The sequence below is a fragment of the Scyliorhinus torazame genome, chromosome 3 (assembly GCF_047496885.1).
Source record: "Scyliorhinus torazame isolate Kashiwa2021f chromosome 3, sScyTor2.1, whole genome shotgun sequence".
Classification (NCBI taxonomy): Eukaryota; Metazoa; Chordata; class Chondrichthyes; order Carcharhiniformes; family Scyliorhinidae; genus Scyliorhinus; species Scyliorhinus torazame.
In genome coordinates, this window is record NC_092709.1 from 127,699,658 (window position 1) to 127,716,893 (window position 17,236).

The window sequence follows — 17,236 nt, forward strand, 5'->3', positions numbered from 1 at the left end:
CATCTAGGGTGGAGTACAGTTTGATCTAGAAACAAATGTCAAATCTCCTTCTCTAGACATTGTCACAGTCTGTGACAGCCAGGGAACGTTCTGGGTGGCATAGAACATAGAACATAGAACAATACAGCGCAGTACAGGCCCTTCGGCCCACGATGTTGCACCGAAACAAAAGCCATCTAACCTACACTATACCATTATCATCCATATGTTTATCCAATAAACTTTTAAATGCCCTCAATGTTGGCGAGTTCACTACTGTAGCAGGTAAGGCATTCCACGGCCTCACTACTCTTTGCGTAAAGAACCTACCCCTGACCTCTGTCCTATATCTATTACCCTTCAGTTTAAGGCTATGTCCCCTCGTGCTAGCCATTTCCATCCGCGGGAGAAGGCTCTCACTGTCCACCCTATCTAACCCACTGATCATTTTGTATGCCTCTATTAAGTCTCCTCTTAACCTTCTTCTCTCTAACGAAAACAACCTCAAGTCCATCAGCCTTTCCTCATAAGTGCATGGTGGTGCAGTGCTTAGCATTGCTGCCTCACAGCTCCAGGGACCTGTGTTCAATTCTGGCCTCGGCTGACTGTCTGTGTGGGGTTTGAACTTTCTCTCCTTGTCTGCATGGGTTTTCTCCGGGTGCACCGGTTTCCTCCCACAGTCCAAAGATGTGCAGGTTAGGTGGAATGGCCATGCTAAATTAAATTGCCCTTAGTGTCCAAAAGGTTAGGTGAGGTTACTGGGTTATGGGGATAGGGTGGCAGCGTGAGCTTAAGTAAGGCCCTCTTTCCAAGGGCCGGTGCAGGCTTGATGAGCCAAATGGCCTTCGGCACTGTAAATTCTATGATTCTAGTTTTAACAGAGGAGGGACTGGGGGTGAAGACCGCATAGAGTTAACACACTCCCACGAGGCTGCTTGTCTATTTAAATATTCTATTGAGGCTATCACTCTTTGTGAAAACCAGCAGATGAAGGGAAAGGGATTATTGCTTCCTGGAAAAAATGCCTTTATATCATTGCTTGTGGGTCAGGTGGAGCAGGGCTGCAGCCTCCCAACATAAAAAGAAAGATCAAAAGCGCAAGACGAGGGTTGAGATGATGGAAGTGCCACCTGAACGGCCCCAATATGCAGGAGAAAGTGGAAGAGCTACCCCACAGCATTGAAGAAGAGGCATCATCATTTTACCCAGCTCAAATACTGGGGGAAAGGTTGCTGGTGTGTCAGTTCCTCACAGGGCAAGGCCGCAGGTTGGTTTTGCTGCATTGGATTCCGGTGAGGACGTTGATGGGGCAGCCTAAAGGAGAACCCTGTTGAAGATGTACTTCAAGCTGCTTCCAGACAGCCTCCATTCACAGTCTAACAGCATTGAGGAGCCTGGCTCCAACATAACATGGAGCATTATGCAGAGCTTGGAGCTCAACCTTTCCAATATGGAAATGATGGCTGATGTCTCAGTTTCCACTGCAGCACAGCAGGGTTACCCTGCTTTAGTGGAATCCTTGCTGCACGTCACAAAATCTATGTTAGTTGCTATTATGGCTGAGGATCTCAATGGGCCTCTCACAGCAGATTGCTGCAGTCCCTGTTTTATTTTGATAGTTCATCTGACCCTGTTGATTATTACTTCGCATTGGTTAAACATTGAGACTCCTAGGACGTGAATTTGGTTCTACCTACCTCTGCTCTGCAGGTTTACAATGCATCATCAATTACTTCCTGCATGGCCCATGCGACATTCTGGGTTGAAGGACACATGCAAGGGCATCCTCAGCATGTGCTGGGAAGTTCTAATTCAGTGATACGCTGACATCACAGAGCCTGCATGGCAAATATGAAACCAAGAATCCAAATTTGGACACTGGTGTAGGTCACGTATTTGTGCATCATTCAACAAAGACCAAAACTTCTGCGCAAAATAGACAAAGGAGGTGGTAGTGACAGTATGGACAATGACCTGCTGTTCTCTTTCAGAGTGACAATCATTTTACCAGTAGTTGTAGAGAAAGATAACAGGGGGGGGGGGGGGGGGCAGCAGGGTGGGGCAGTGGTTAGCACTGCTGCCCACAGCGCTGAGGACCCGGGTTCGATCACGGCCCTGGGTCACTATCCATGTGGTGTTTGCACATTCTCCCCATCTCTGGTGGGTTTCACCTCCACAACCCAAAGATGTGCAGGTTAGGTGGATAGGCCATGCTAAATTGCCCCTTGATTAGAAAAAAAATAATTGGGTGCTCTAAATTTATTATAAAAATGAGAAAGATGCCTTCACTTGTGAGGGGTGTTAATACTTGGGGTCATAAATAACAATAGTCACTAATAAATCCAGCAGTGAATTCAGGAGAAACTTCTTTACCAGGTGAATAGTTGGAATATAGAACATGTTACCACAAGAAATAGTTGAAGCAAATAACATTGATGCATTTAAGGGAAGTCAGATAAACACATGAGGGAGAAATATGGAAGGTTATGTTCATAAATTTAGATGAAGAAGGCTTGAAGAAATTCTTGCAGAGTATAAAAACTGACATAGACTTGTCAAACCAAATGACATTTTATGCAATTCTATGTAAATAGAGGGATTTTCTGATCATTCTTGATGGATAAACTCAGATAGATTGAATGATATGTTCCATCTGTAAATATCTTGAAATCTTGTAATGGGTTACTGAAAAACAAGGTTTAAGCCAGCTTAAAAATAATAAGTAGATCTGTAATCCCAAGTGTATTAGTGAAGTTGCTTTAAGACTATTTTGAAATCAAGCATCCTGGTAATCTATATTTGCATAATCTACTTAAATGTATAATCAGACAGGATCAGTAATACAGAGATGGAAAGCAAGTAAAATACCTAACCGCCATTACTTGCAGTTCTCTCTAACTTGCTGCATTAATATGTCTCTATCAACAATACACCAGAGATGGCCAGCAGGCAGTCATGAGGCACTTGTGTCTCTTCTGTGACGGAAGTGTGGCTTTTTGAATGTTTTGTTCAGCTGTCCAATCCAGCTGTCCCAATAACCAAGATGCAGAAATAACAAATTGTATGATCAGCTACAACCGGTAAGTATCACTTGCTTCCATTCTGATTAAGCTAACCTATATTAATGTTCTAATTGATTGCAATATATGTATTATTTACTACTAGCCTTGTCATCACATTTATATTGCAACGCACCTTGAAGATATTCCAAATATTCTTATCTCAAGGACTGGCTGTTGTTTTCTTGGTTTTAACAAAATTGCTAGTAGGTTGCAACAAAGCAAACTATGTGAAAAACAAGTTTTTTTAAAGTTGATTCCTTTATGGGGATGAAAACAATGAACTGTTGTTGTAGCAATACATTCAGAATTTTTGAACTTTGATGTTCTATAATTAGTTTGTTACAACACACTGCTTTATGACTTGCAATCTAGTATACCCATGGGTTTATAATCTACTTCCACAGATATTATTGAGCATTCTTTTTGCTACAATTCTGTTCTGTTCTTTACCTTTTTCTCCCACAGCAGCTGGTGAAATTTGAATTTGATGAATAAAATCTGGAATTAAAAGCTAGTCTCAGTAATAGTGACCATGAAACCGGTTTGATTGTCATAAAAACCCAACTGGAAGGAAACCTGTACCTCGTCTGACCTACATGTGACTCCAGACCCACAGCAATGTGGTTGACTCTTAAACGCCCACTGAAATAGCCTAGCGAGCCACTGGACTCAAGGGCAATTAGGGATGGGCAACAAATGCTGGCCTTGCCAGGGCCACCTACATCCCATGAACGAATAAATAAAAAATGTCCACGAGTCATAATTCTGTATGTGTCAGAGGATGAAAATGTAATCAATGTCTTACCGAGATCCTAATTTGATGTGCTGTAGAATGAGTAATGTGCCCAATCTTCAGACTGAAAATCTCCATCATTTGTGCAGATGCCTCTCCATCAAAACTTGTTTATTTTAACATGAACAGAAAATAGAATAAATCCAAGTTCTGAACTTTGTAGTTAAAACAGGCATTGGCTTTGATATTTCTGGAAACTGGAGACATTATCGGAAAACATTGACTTTTTGATTCATGTCCATTCTCATGGTTAAAAAGCAGTGGAAGTGGGGTTTGGTTACTGGGGTTCTTTGATTAGGATGATTTTTCAATTCACCAAAGTGAAAATGGGGATGTATTCTCTTCATGATAGCTGATGAAAAATTGGTTTTTTCTCCCACATTCTAGTTCAAGGGTAAGTAGACAAACGGAGAGGTGGATAAATAGGTAGTCAGGTGATGGGGAGATATTTGGCAGGTTGGGAGAATATTCTGGTGGTTGGGAGGGTGGTGGATGTTCAGGAGGGTAGTCAGGTTGGGTCAAGAGGTAACTTGGGTGGTCAGTGGAGTTAGTCAGGTAAACCATAAGACCATAAGACATAGGAGCAGAATTAGGCCACTCCGCCCATTGGCTCTGCTCTGCCATTCAATCATGGCTGATATTTTTCTCATCCCGATTTTCCTGCCTTCTCCCCATAACACCTGATTCCCTTATTAATCAAGAACCTATCTATCTCTGTCTTAAAGACACTCAGTGAATTGGCCTCCACAGACTTCTGCGGCAAAGAGTTCCACAGATTCACCACCCTCTGGCTGAAGAAATTCCTCCTCATCTCTGTTTTAAAGGATCATCCCTTTAGTCTGAGATTGTGTCCACTGGTTCTAGTTTTTCCCACAAGTGGAAATATCCTCTCCACGTCCACTCTATCCAGGCCTCGCAGTATCCTGTAAGTTTCAATAAGATCCCCCCTCATCCTTCTAAACTCTAAAGAGTACAGACCCAGAGTTCTTAACCGTTCCTCATACGAGGTAGTCAGGGGTAAGTTGGGTGGCTGGGGTAGTTGAGAGGTGGGGTGTCATAGGGTGTTTGGGGAAGTTGGATTTCGGGGGTAGTCAGGTTGTCAGGGGAATGGTCAAAGGGAAAGGGTGGTCGGGGATAATCAGGTGGTGGGGGGGCGGGGGGCAGTCGGGTGGTCGGGGTAGTTGGATTAGTGTGGGAAGGGATTTAGTTATCAATTGAGTTCTGCTGTCTGATGACTGAGTTAGTCCATATCTAGGTATGTCATGTGTATCTCCCTCAAAATCAGAGACATTCGCGCAGAGGGTCCCAAGCAGCAGAAATCAGCCCATCGGATGTTTAAACATATTGAGTAAATACAGTGTATGTATGAGTGTTAGGACTTCTGCAGGATCCTGTAGTGCATCTCCCAACTTACATCCTGTCTATGACGATATGGAGACTGGAAGATTTGGGCTTTTATATGAGAAGTGGATATTGTAAATAGTGAATAAAAGAGAGCAAAAGAATGGAAGGTAGCAATGAGTTTTAAAAGAGTGCTATAAAAGATAGCTACAATGATGGGGATAATGAGAGATTGAGAGCCAGTTTTGTATCTGTGTGTGTGGGAGAGAGAGAGAAAGCGAGAGAGAGAGTGGAAAGAAGAGGAGGTGAGGGTCAGAAAATGAGCAATGGGGTGAAACAGAGAGGGAATGAGAAAATACAATCCAGATGCGAAAAACAAAGTATTGGAACAGTCATGTTGATAGCTAAGGTTGCAATATTTGGGATTTTAAAAAATCCTGCAAACCCTCTGACCTCCATGCTCAGATTTCCAATATATATTCCTGGTGTGATAAAATCTGTGCCAGGAGTATGCATTTGTAATGTCTTCCCTTGGATTTAAATACCATTTCTCATTATCAGTAGATAGTTTCTTGTTCAAATCCTGAGCTTTGAAAAGTTGCGCAATGCAGGGAACGAAATATTTGAGGGAGGAAACCTGTGAAGTTTTCCAGGGTTTGGTAAGTTTATACAAAACATACATTTTGTATGCTTTGTGTGTGGAAAGCTGAAGCCAGTAGATAGTGAAATCCTGATCCGGGTTTTGGAGGTGTTCCTCTTTCATTTGGTGTTGGTGACTTTTAGGGACAGGTTGGGGCTGCCAGCTAACGACTGGAATTTTAGGGTAGGAACGAGTTGAAAGGGGATTTTTTAAATTCCTGTATTTGAAGGCTCTCGCTGTCTAAGGTGGGAGCTAATTTCCCAGTCACCGGCTTTTCTTGCCCGAGCTGCTAGGGTAATAATGTAAAACCGGAGAGGCGGGCGGAGAGGGTAAGCCGGGGAAGAGAGTGACAACCGGGGGAGAAAGTGACAACCCGGGGAGAAATTGACAGCCCGGGGAGAGGGGGAGTGACAGCCCGGGGAGAGGGGGGAGTGACAGCCCGGGGAGAGGGGGGAGTGACAGCCCGGGGAGAGGGGGGAGAGACAGCCCGGGGAGAGGGGGGAGAGACAGCCCGGGGAGAGGGGGGAGTGACACCCGGGGAGAGGGGGGAGCCCGGGGAGAGGGGGGAGTGACAGCCCGGGGAGAGGGGGGAGTGACAGCCCGGAGAGGGGGGAGAGACAGCCCGGGGAGAGGGGGAGTGACAGCCCGGGGAGAGGGGGAGTGACAGCCCGGGGAGAGGGGGGACTGACAGCCCGGGGAGAGTGGGAGTGACAGCCCGGGGAGAGGGGGAGTGACAGCCCGGGGAGAGGGGGAAGAGACAGCCCGGGGAGAGTGGGAGTGACAGCCCGGGGAGAGGGGGAGTGACAGCCCGGGGAGAGGGGGAGTGACAGCCCGGGGAAAGGGGGGAGAGACAGCCCGGAGAGAGTGGGAGCGACAGCCCGGAGAGGGGGGAGTGACAGCCCGGGGAGAGGGGGGAGAGACAGCCCGGGGAGAGGGGGGAGAGACAGCCCGGGGAGAGGGGGGAGAGACAGCCCGGGGAGAGGGGGGAGAGACAGCCCGGGGAGAGTGGGAGTGACAGCCCGGGGAGAGGGGGGAGAGACAGCCCGGGGAGAGGGGGGAGAGACAGCCCGGCGAGAGTGGGAGTGACAGCCCAGGGAGAGTGGGAGTGACAGCCCGGGGAGAGGGGGGAGTGACAGCCCGGGGAGAGGGGGAGTGACAGCCTGGGGAGAGTGGGAGTGACAGCCCGGGGAGAGGGGGGAGTGACAGCCCGTGGAGAGGGGGGAGTGACAGCCCGGGGAGAGGGGGGAGAGACAGCCCGGGGAGAGGGGGGAGAGACAGCCCGGGGAGAGTGGGAGTGACAGCCCGGGGAGAGGGGGGAGAGACAGCCCGGGGAGAGGGGGGAGAGACAGCCCGGCGAGAGTGGGAGTGACAGCCCGGAGAGGGGGGAGTGACAGCCCGGGGAGAGGGGAGAGAGACAGCCCGGCGAGAGTGGGAGTGACAGCCCGGGGAGAGGGGGGAGTGACAGCCCGGGGAGAGGGGGGAGTGACAGCCCGGGGAGAGGGGGGAGAGACAGCCCGGGGAGAGGGGGGAGAGACAGCCCGGGGAGAGTGGGAGTGACAGCCCGGAGAGGGGGGAGTGACAGCCATGGGAGAGGGGGGAGTGACAGCCCGGGGAGAGGGGGGAGTGACAACCCGGGGAGAGGGGGGAGAGACAGCCCGGGGAGAGTGGGAGTGACAGCCCGGAGAGAGGGGAGTGACAGCCCGGAGAGAGGGGGGAGTGACAGCCCGGGGAGAGGGGGGAGAGACAGCCCGGCGAGAGGGGGAGAGACAGCCCGGCGAGAGGGGGGAGTGACAACCCGGGGAGAGAGTGACAGTCGGGGAGAGAGTGAAAGACCAGAGAGAGGAGTGACAGCCCGGGGTGAGGCGAGTGACAGCCGGGGGAGAGGGGGTGAGTGACAGCCCAGTGAGAGGGGGAATGACAGCCTCGGGAGAGGGGGCTGGGACAGTCCCGGGAGAGTGGGAGTGATAGCCCGGGGAGAGTGACAGCCCGGGGAGAGGGGGAGTGATAGACTGGGGAGAGTGACAGCCCGGGGAGAGGGGGCTGGGACAGTCCCGGGAGAGTGGGAGTGATAGCCCGGGGAGAGTGACAGCCCGGGGAGAGTGACAGGGAGCGGGGGAGTGTCAGCACAGGGAGCGGGGGAGTGACAGTCTGGGGAGAGGGGGGTGACAGCCCGGGGAGAGGGGAATTACAACCCGGGGAGAGGGGGAGTGTCAGCACAGGGAGAGGAGGAGTGTCAGCACCGGGAGCGGGGGAGTGTCAGCACAGGGAGCGGGGGAGTGACAGTCTGGGGAGAGGGGGGTGACAGCCCGGGGAGAGGGGAATTACAACCCGGGGAGAGGGGGAGTGTCAGCACAGGGAGCGGGGGAGTGACAGTCTGGGGAGAGGGGGAGAGTGACAGCCCGGGGAGAGGGGGAGTGAAAGCCCGGGGAGAGGGGGTGTGACAGCTGGGGAGGGGGGAATGCAGCCTGGGAAGAGGGGCAGTGACAGCCCGGGGAGGGGGTGAGAGACAGCCCGGGGAGAGGGAGAGTGACAGCCCGGGGAGAGCATGACAGACCAGGAGCGGGGCGAAACTGACAGCCCGGTGAGAGGGGGAGAGTGACAGCCCGGGGAGAGGGGGAATGACAGCCCGGGGAGAGGGGAGAGTGACAGCCCGGGGAGAGGGGGAATGACAGCCCGGGGAGAGGGGAGAGTGACAGCCCGGGGAGAGGGGGAATGACAGCCCGGGGAGAGGGGAGAGTGACAGCCCGGGGCGAGGGGAGAGAGTGACAACCTGGGGAGAGGGGTGTGACTGCCTGGGGAGAGGGGAGAGTGACAGCCCGGGGCGAGGGGAGAGAGTGACAACCTGGGGAGAGGGGTGTGACTGCCTGGGGAGAGGGGAGAGAGTGACAGCCCGGGGAGAGGGACAGACCAGGAGAGGGGAGTGACTGCCCGGGGAGAGGGGGGAGTGACAGCCAGGGGTGAGTGAGAGGGACAGCCCGGGAGAGGGTAGAGAGTGACAGCCGAGAGAGTGACAGCCCGGGAGAGGGGAGAGAGTGACAGCCCGGGGAGAGGGGAGTGACTTCCCGGGGAGAGGGGGGATTGACAGCCAGGGGTGAGTGGGAGTGACAGCCCGGGAGAGGGGATAGAGTGACAGCCCAGGGAGAGGGGGGAGTGACAGCCCGGGGAGAAGGGAGAGAGTGACAGCCCGGGGAGAGGGGAGTGATTGCCAGGGGGGGGGGGGGAGTGACAGCCCGGGGAGAGGGAAGTGACAGCCAGGGGTGAGTGGGAGTGACAGCCCGGGAGAGGGGATAGAGTGACAGCCCGGGGAGAGGGGGGAGTGACAGCCCGGGGGAGGGGAGAGAGTGACAGCCAGGGGAGAGGGGGGAGTGACAGCCCGGGGAGAGGGAAGTGACAGTTCGGGTAGAAGATGAGTGACAGCCCGGGGAGAGTGACAGACTGGAGGAAGAGGAGCTGAATGCACGGAAGGTGCCAGGCATCCGGGGCCATGGCGGCTTACTACCCCAGCGACTACGAACGCACGGAAGCATGGCTGGATGATCATTCAGATTTTGCACATTCATACTTTGTTCGGAAGGCTACCAGGTAAGAAAGGTTAAACTAGGATGTTTGAATTAGTATAGAACCCGATGGCGAGTCGCTCAGGGAAAGGTTTTTTTAAATTTTAGTTGGCTGCAGTTTGCAGGGGATTGACTGGAGCAAATTTTTTCCCAATATTTTGTGGGATGTGGGAGGCAACTTGGTGTGGTGATAAAATGAGAACTTTTTAATGTGTAAATGGGAGATGGGACAGTGAAGAAATCTTAATTACTGTGTGGCCATTACAAGTATTGCTGTATAATCATACCAATGAGAATATTCTAGGGACACATTTACTATTCCCACATTGTGTGATGTATCGCGGTTAGAATAACGTGGGGTTGGTAGTCTGGCTCTTTACGGAATATCAAGGAATCATTCATTTTCAACATGGCCTCACATGTATGACCAAATTAATGTTTCCCAATGACACACCACAGTGGATAGTGAAGAGTATTTATTATACATTGCAGTAGGCACAGCACATGTCCGATTAAGATGATTGTATGAATGTTAGATAAATGGTCCCTGATGTGAAATTCCTGGTGAAAATGTATTGTGGTCTCGGCACAATCTGTCAGAAGAAAGATTTGTTCACAGCAATCGTAATTATGCTTCGTTAATTGACATAATTCCCAAGTGGCAACATGCAAAAAGTATCAGAAAACACCGTTTTTCTAACAATTTAGCATTAAAAATTAAAATGGCACATTGCATATCGTTTGAAGTTGTGCTCTTCCTCACTTTACTTCTCAGTAGTTGTCATTTAAGGTACAGCTTACCATATATCAAATATATGTGATCTATTTGCACCATTCTAACTACTGTAAAGGCTTGTTCTCTTTTCCTTTATAAAGACTCGTGCGATTTTCTATTATATCAATCGGAAAACAAAATTATTATTCTTTTGTAACAATTGTAATCAAATGATATATAATTTAATATCAAATATCAAAGATTACAGTCATTATTCTTTTTCAATTTAGTTAAATTAGTGAAGAATGTCATAGGCAAATATATCACTTAATAACTTTAACATTAATAACATATCTTTGGAGTTTTAGCAAATGTAAGTGAATAAACAATTCTGGCAATGCTGGTGTACAGTATGTGCTATATGTTAATTGGTCTTTGACATTTTCTTACCAGAATCATACTCTTTGTAGAGAGTTTTTTTATTGTTGAAGGAACTGGCATACTCCACACAGTTCTGTTAGTAACATGAAAGAATACTACCAGCTATTATTTGAAGGTGTTTCTCTTACTCTTAAAGCCCCATCAGGGTAAACAGATAACCATAGAAAGATAACAAATCGCACACATTGCTTTTTTCTTTTGATTTCTATTTGTGTCAGCTAATTTTAAACACGATGTTAACTAAATAGTAAACAACACAGGGGAATAATTTAAAAATGGATAAAGACCAATAATTTGGCAATATCAATAGCATTCCGAAGTTATACCAAGAAGCATAAATTAATGGCACTCTGAGCATCTGCATGACCAGATTGACTGATGAGGTGATGAAGGGGCCTGTCCTCCATAATAAGATATGTGTGTTTTGGAAATTCATAAATAAATCTGCTAACTTGCCAAAAATTATATTTCTTTCTGTTGATGCCATTTTTCGATGTTATGGGATAGAGGAATTATTGAGTCTGACAGTACGCAGAATCTGAAGCAGTTCTATACAAGTAAATATATGGCAACCGATATTGGTTTGTCTAATTTTTGCTGTCAACCTCAGTAACACATCCAAGCCACTCATCACTAAGAAAAGTTTGCATTAAATAAAAGGGATTTAAATTGTTAGAAAGAGCAAATTACACTCAAGGGTAAATGCAGCTTTTTTGTAGGTATCCAAACTATGTTCATTGAAAAAAAGATCAGGGCTAGGTTTTCTTGTGAAATCCTGACCAGCACACGTTTGCATCTTTTGAAATACATGCCCCACTCATGTCTGACTTTGCCTGGGAATTTTCTTTCTTTTCATACAGGGGTCAGATTGGTAGTGCATTCTGTGAGTAGTGATGGGGTTTTGAGGTGTATGAGTGCATGGTGGACCAGTTCGAAGGCCCACTTTGGTTCTCCAACACAGCAGCCCACCTCCCAACATATTTTAAAAGCCCCTAAACCTCACCTCTCACTCCCTCATCCCCATGCCCCCCCCATACCATTCAAACCCCCTCATGCCCTATCAGATATACCATGGCAGTTCCATATCTCCCATGTATCTTTCATGCACTCACCCAGTATGCACTATGTATAGTCCTCAGGAGCTATTCAGTAGCAATGGAAATTATTTAGAAAGCATGTTTCAAACCCACAACTGCTACCATCTGGAAAGACAAGGGCAGCAGACACATAGGGAACACCAGAACCTGGAAGCTCTGCACCAGGCCGCTCACCAGCCTGACTTTGAAATATATCATCGTTCCTTCATTTTCACTGGTCAAAATCCTGGAACTCCCTCCCTATCATCACTGTGGGCGTACATACACCATATGGACTGCAGTCGTTCAAGAAGCTGGCTCACCACTATCTTAGGAATGGGCAATAAATGTGAGTGATGATCACTAGTCGGGGGTTGGATTGGAGAGTGGAAGTTACACATATGAGATTGAGTTACTTTTGATGATTACTAGCCAGTGATGCCCACATCCCATGAGTAAATTTAAATAAAAACAAAGATTTCCATCAATATTTCCTGAAACTGACTGAAAAGAATGGTGTCATATTGCAATTTCAAAGCAAAATGTCAATCAATGGAGAGGAGCAGGTACAGATATTTTATTCAAGTGTCAAAAGCAGTTTTATTTAACAGCCGGCGTTGTCACTTATTTTAAAGCATAGCACAAAAATGACAGCAGAGGCTGACAGGACATTTTCTTTTACTATTTTTAATGCATTATGGCAGTTTCTCCAATGGAAAAAAGTACTGGAATGTATAGGAAAGTATGAGCAAACTTACCTAGCAGGATCCTTCTGATGAATCACTGCATTAAAACACACCTACATTACAACACAGTATTTACTACAGACATTTGAAGGTATCAAAATATTTTACACTTAACTTTCAAAATGTTCTCAGCAGTGGTCACAAACTCTCCAAGAGCATAAGCTTTTATAGGGTTTCCAGAACTCACACCAGTGCATGGAAATAGTATGCAGGAGGAAATACAATTTTCTCAAGTGCTCACAATGGGGACCCCGACCATGGAAAAGGTGCATGTGTGTTTGCACCCAAGACCTTACCAAAAAGTGGGATGCCCTCCCTCTGACCTGGCAGGAAGGGTATGCACAGTGGGGCTGGTTTAGCACACTGGGCTAAATCGCTGGCTTTTAAAGCAGACCAAGGCAGGCCAGCAGCACGGTTCGATTCCCGTACCAGCCTCCCCGAACAGGCGCCGGAATGTGGCGACTAGGGGCTTTTCACAGTAACTTCATTGAAGCCTACTCGTGACAATAAGTGATTTTCATTTCATTCATTTTTCAATTCACCAAAAGGCTGCATGAAAATGATGTGGGGTGAAGAAGGCAAAGGAAAATTGTTTCTTCAGTTTAAAAAAATTGTGTTTTGCAATAATTGGGCTCCATGTTGGAATATTTGATCATGTTTTAAAACTGCAAACAAAATTAATGAATTGAGGTCCAGGATTATTTTGTTTTGCAAAACCAGGAGTACCAATGCTCACAATATAACCTAAAGAAGAAAGTAGCTAATCTTCACTTTTTTAATTTGATATCGGAACATGGGCATCGCTGGCCAGACCTGCATTTATTGCTCATCCCTATTTGCCATTGAGGTGGCAGTTAACAGTCAATCACATTGCTGTAGATCTGAGGTACTATGTAGACCAGGCCAGGTAAGCCTTCCTTAAAGGCTATCAGTGAACCAGATGTTCTTTTTTTTGAGAATTGACGATGGTTTCACGGTCATTATTGAACTCTTAATTCCAGATTTTTTATCTGCCGTGGTGGGATTCAACCCGGGTCCCCAGAGCATTGCCCTGGATCTAAAATACACCAAAGTCAGATCTTGCACGGGGAGGGGGATTGGTGTCTCCTTCAGAAGCCCCCTTTTGATCTCGGGTCCGGTGGCCACTGAACCTTTACCCCCCATCCTCTCCCCGAGACCCCCATTGACTCTCTGGGCCTCCGGTTCCTGGTCTTAGTCTCCAATGTCTTCTTGAACATTCTCTTCTGCCCACTGTAGCCCTGTCATTACAAGGGCAGGAGAGTTTCCGGCTAATCGGGACTTCCTCCCGAGTGAGGGTGCGGAGGCCCCGCCAGCAACCATTCAACACTCACTGGAGTGTGAATTGGCTGCAGGGTGGATGAAGTTGGCAGGGATGTGTACCCCGCCGATTCTGTGGTGTGCAAGAAACAAGACCCTGCCATCTGGGCATTGGGCAGCACGGTAGCATTGTGGTTAGCACAATTGCTTCACAGCTCCAGGGTCCCAGGTTCGATTCCGGCTTGGGTCACTGTCTGTGCGGAGTCTGCACATCCTCCCCGTGTGTGCGTGAGTTTCCTCCGGGTGCTCCGGTTTCCTCCCACAGTCCAAAGATGTGTAGGTTAGGTGGATTGGCCATGCTAAATTGCCCTTACTGTCCAAAATTGCCCTTAGTGTTGGGTGGGGTTACTGGTTATGGGGATAGGGTGGAGGTGTTGACCTTGGGTAGGGTGCTCTTTCCAAGAGCCGGTGCAGACTCGATGGGCCGAATGGCCTCCTCCTGCACTGTAAGTTCTATAATTACAATTCTATGATCTGTAAAATTCAGGCCTAAATGTTAACAGTTTTACTTGAGGTTTTGTTACCAAATAAAGCAAGAATTATATGGACTGGTCACTTCCTTTGGCCTACTACTTCCTTTGGAGAAGCAGTGGCATTGTAGTATTGTAGCTGGACTAGTAATCCAGAGACCCAGGGTTATGATCTGGCGACCCGGGTGGTGGAATTTAAACGCAATGAAATATCTGGAATTAAAAATCTAATGATGACCGTAATGATTGTCGATTGTTGGAAAAACCCATCTGGTTTACAACTGACCTTTAGGGAAATAAATCGGTCATCCTTGCCTGGTCTGGCCTTCATGTGACCCTAGACACACAGCAATGCTGGTGACATCATAGACCCTTTGAATTGGCCTAGCAAGCCACTCAGTTGTACTCAACCGCTACTCTACCGGCACCGGAAACGACAGTGGCAAACCGTGTCGAACCCCTGCCTTGCGGCGCTGTGAGGCAGCAGCGCTAAGCACTGCGCCACCTTGCTGCCCTTTTCACCTTTCTTAAACAGCAGAATGATATGTGCAATTTTCCAATTTAAAGAAACAGATCCTGAAAGAACTTCTCTAGATTATGGTCAGGGCATTTGTATTGTTTTCACCTGTGCTTTTCGATTCAATTTTATTAAAAAAACATTTTCTTTTAGTTTTATGTTGTCACTAGTTATCGATTGCTTTTTTTTGGCAAATATAAGTACCTTAGGGGTATAAATGAAAGATATGGGGTGCGATTTAATGGAAAAACTTCTAAGTGTCATTTTGGGTGCGATAGCAAGGTGTCTCTTGATGGCCGCGTTGGCAACACCATGGCCCGTATTTAATAGCACTTCGTGCGGAAAATGAGCCCCCACGAGCGTCTCGCTATTGCTGACTTTCTCACCATCTGATTCGCCAGACTTGTGCCTCGTGTTTCGCTGCTAACAAGGGGGAGCTGCTTTTAAATGCTTCCTCACCACTCATTTCCAGTCAACACACAAGCATGGCAGCACGTAGACCTGCACCTCGCTTTGGGATGCCGACGTAGACAGGCTTCTCGATGCTGTGAATGAGAGATGGGGCATCGTCTTCCCCTGAGGGGGTTGAAGACTCAGCAGCAGGGTCAGCAATGGTGCCTTGGAGGCAATGGCAGCACCTGTCAGTGTGGGCAGCATGACCAGGAAGCCCAGCGTCCAATGTCGGAAGAAGACCAACTACCTCCACCGAGATGCAAGGACAAATCACCACCACGCTTCTGGCATCAGTTCCGCCTGCCACCCCTCATCTCATTGACCATATGTCTATTGTCTCGCAGGACCTCCACTGGTGGGGCCGTGCCATCCGGAATTGTCACCCGGCCCCATCACCACCTTGCCCCACTGTCCCATGAAGACCACCAGAGAATTACGGGCACCATCAGGGAGGAAGAAGTGTGGAAGGCCAATCTGGGACCTGCAACCAAGGAGACCACCGCAGTCTCCAGTTCTCCCAAATCTCCCCCTCCTGACACCGACGCATCTCAAGGGCAGCGCGTAGACCAGGCTGGCACGGCAAAGCCAGTGACACCGGCAAGTCGGCAGGGGCCCTCCTACTCCAGGCCCTCCACAGGATGTCTGCCAATGGCATCAAAGGCGACAGGACGTGAAAAGTGGCAGGCTGCCTCCACTCCTGATGTCCATCCTGGGTAGATACCTAGATGTAGCACTAGACCACGTGAGATCAAGAAGATTGAGATACACGGAGAGGGCATTGGGGGCGGGGGGGGGGGGGGGTCACTATGTGTACCTATGGGAAATGGAAATGTCAAATGTTCACTTAAAACATGTTACACCTGATACATGTGAAGCCTCTGTCACGTTAATCAACACAGCCGGCCTGCCCCCACCCCCACGTCCTGTTGACCTCGTTCCCCCCACCCTCCAGGCACAGTGGCCCCCGACGCAGACCCCGTTCAGAGGATGGATATGAGTGCGCTGTGAGCAGAAAGACTGGAGTTAGACTTTGACATAAACTGCACAGCACCAGAATGAACCTCACAGCGAGTTATCATCACTCTCCTGCCCTCCATAATGTCCCGCCTACAGTGCCAAAACAAGCCCATCACCCGAGGATGATGTTAAACAGACCCTAGGAGGGTGGAGCAGGGTAGTCAGGCTGAAGATGGCGGGGGTTGGCTGTTGGGAGGGTCGGAGAACGGGGGGTGGGGGGGGAGGAAGAAGGAGGGGAATGGGGGGCAGAGAAGGAGGGGAATGGGGGGAAGGAGTGTATCGGGGCGTGAGCTGCTAGCCAAAGCCTTGTAGCATGAGAATCTGGTGAGGTTGAGGGTCTCCCTGGTCCTCCGGGCAAATCAGACCCTCACCGCTGTCTGTCCTCCATCCTCCGTCTCCTCCTGCGGGTCCACCCCGCGGTGGTTCTCCATTCCCTCCTGGTCCTTCGCCTCCACAGATGAGGCTGCTTGTCCCTCTTCCTTGCCAGCATGTTGCCCCAATCTTGGGCCATCGCTGACGTCCCCCTAATGGATGGCTGGGTACTCAGGATTTGCGGTGGCCCCTTGCACATGGGGTGTTGCCTCCAGCCTGGTCGAAGCTGCTGCCTTTTCCAGCATCTGGCCACCTGGGCTGTCACCAGCACAGTGAGGCATTCTCTGCAGGGCTGAAACCATCATCCATTTTGGTATCTGTAAGCAATTGAAGGAGAGAGACTGACAGTCAGTTAAGACTTCCACCCTGGGACCCTCAAATCCCCCAAGTCTCCTCCACCCTTACATGTCTTGCCTTCTCTCAGTGAACCAGGGGTGCTGGAGAACCTCATTCTGCACACTCACCCCGGCCACTTCAGGAGCCCCTAAACCCCAGACCCCAGAACCCTGACAGGAACATTAGGGAGACCGTGCTCAGATTCCTGATCCACACACTAGCCCTTTGGTCGCAAGGATATCTCCAGTGCTGAAGACCAGCTCTTGAGTGTTTGATTGTTGACTGCTGCCTCAATGGTGCTGACACTTTCAGAGGTCAGGCATTGGATTGGCCATGGTAAATTGCCCTTAGTGTCCAAAATTGCCCTTAGTGTTGGGTGGGGT

The 17,236-nt window shown here is 49.0% G+C and overlaps 1 protein-coding gene across 4 annotated transcripts in view; it reads left to right on the plus strand.

Moving 5' to 3' along the window:
• Nucleotides 1–3,039: 3,039 nt before the first annotated feature.
• pde5ab (phosphodiesterase 5A, cGMP-specific, b) overlaps nucleotides 3,040–17,236 on the plus strand; it is a 225,694-nt gene continuing 211,497 nt past the window's right edge. For 3 of the 4 annotated variants that reach the window (XR_011940169.1, XM_072496190.1, XM_072496191.1), the window contains exon 1: nucleotides 9,194–9,397. Coding sequence is in view for 3 of the 4 variants with exons in the window: in XM_072496190.1 (XP_072352291.1) it covers nucleotides 9,270–9,397 (128 nt within the window). In the remaining variant the exon portion in view is untranslated. Of the gene's footprint in view, nucleotides 3,060–9,193; nucleotides 9,398–17,236 lie in introns of those variants that run through there. The other variant, XM_072496192.1, reaches the window with a different exon arrangement.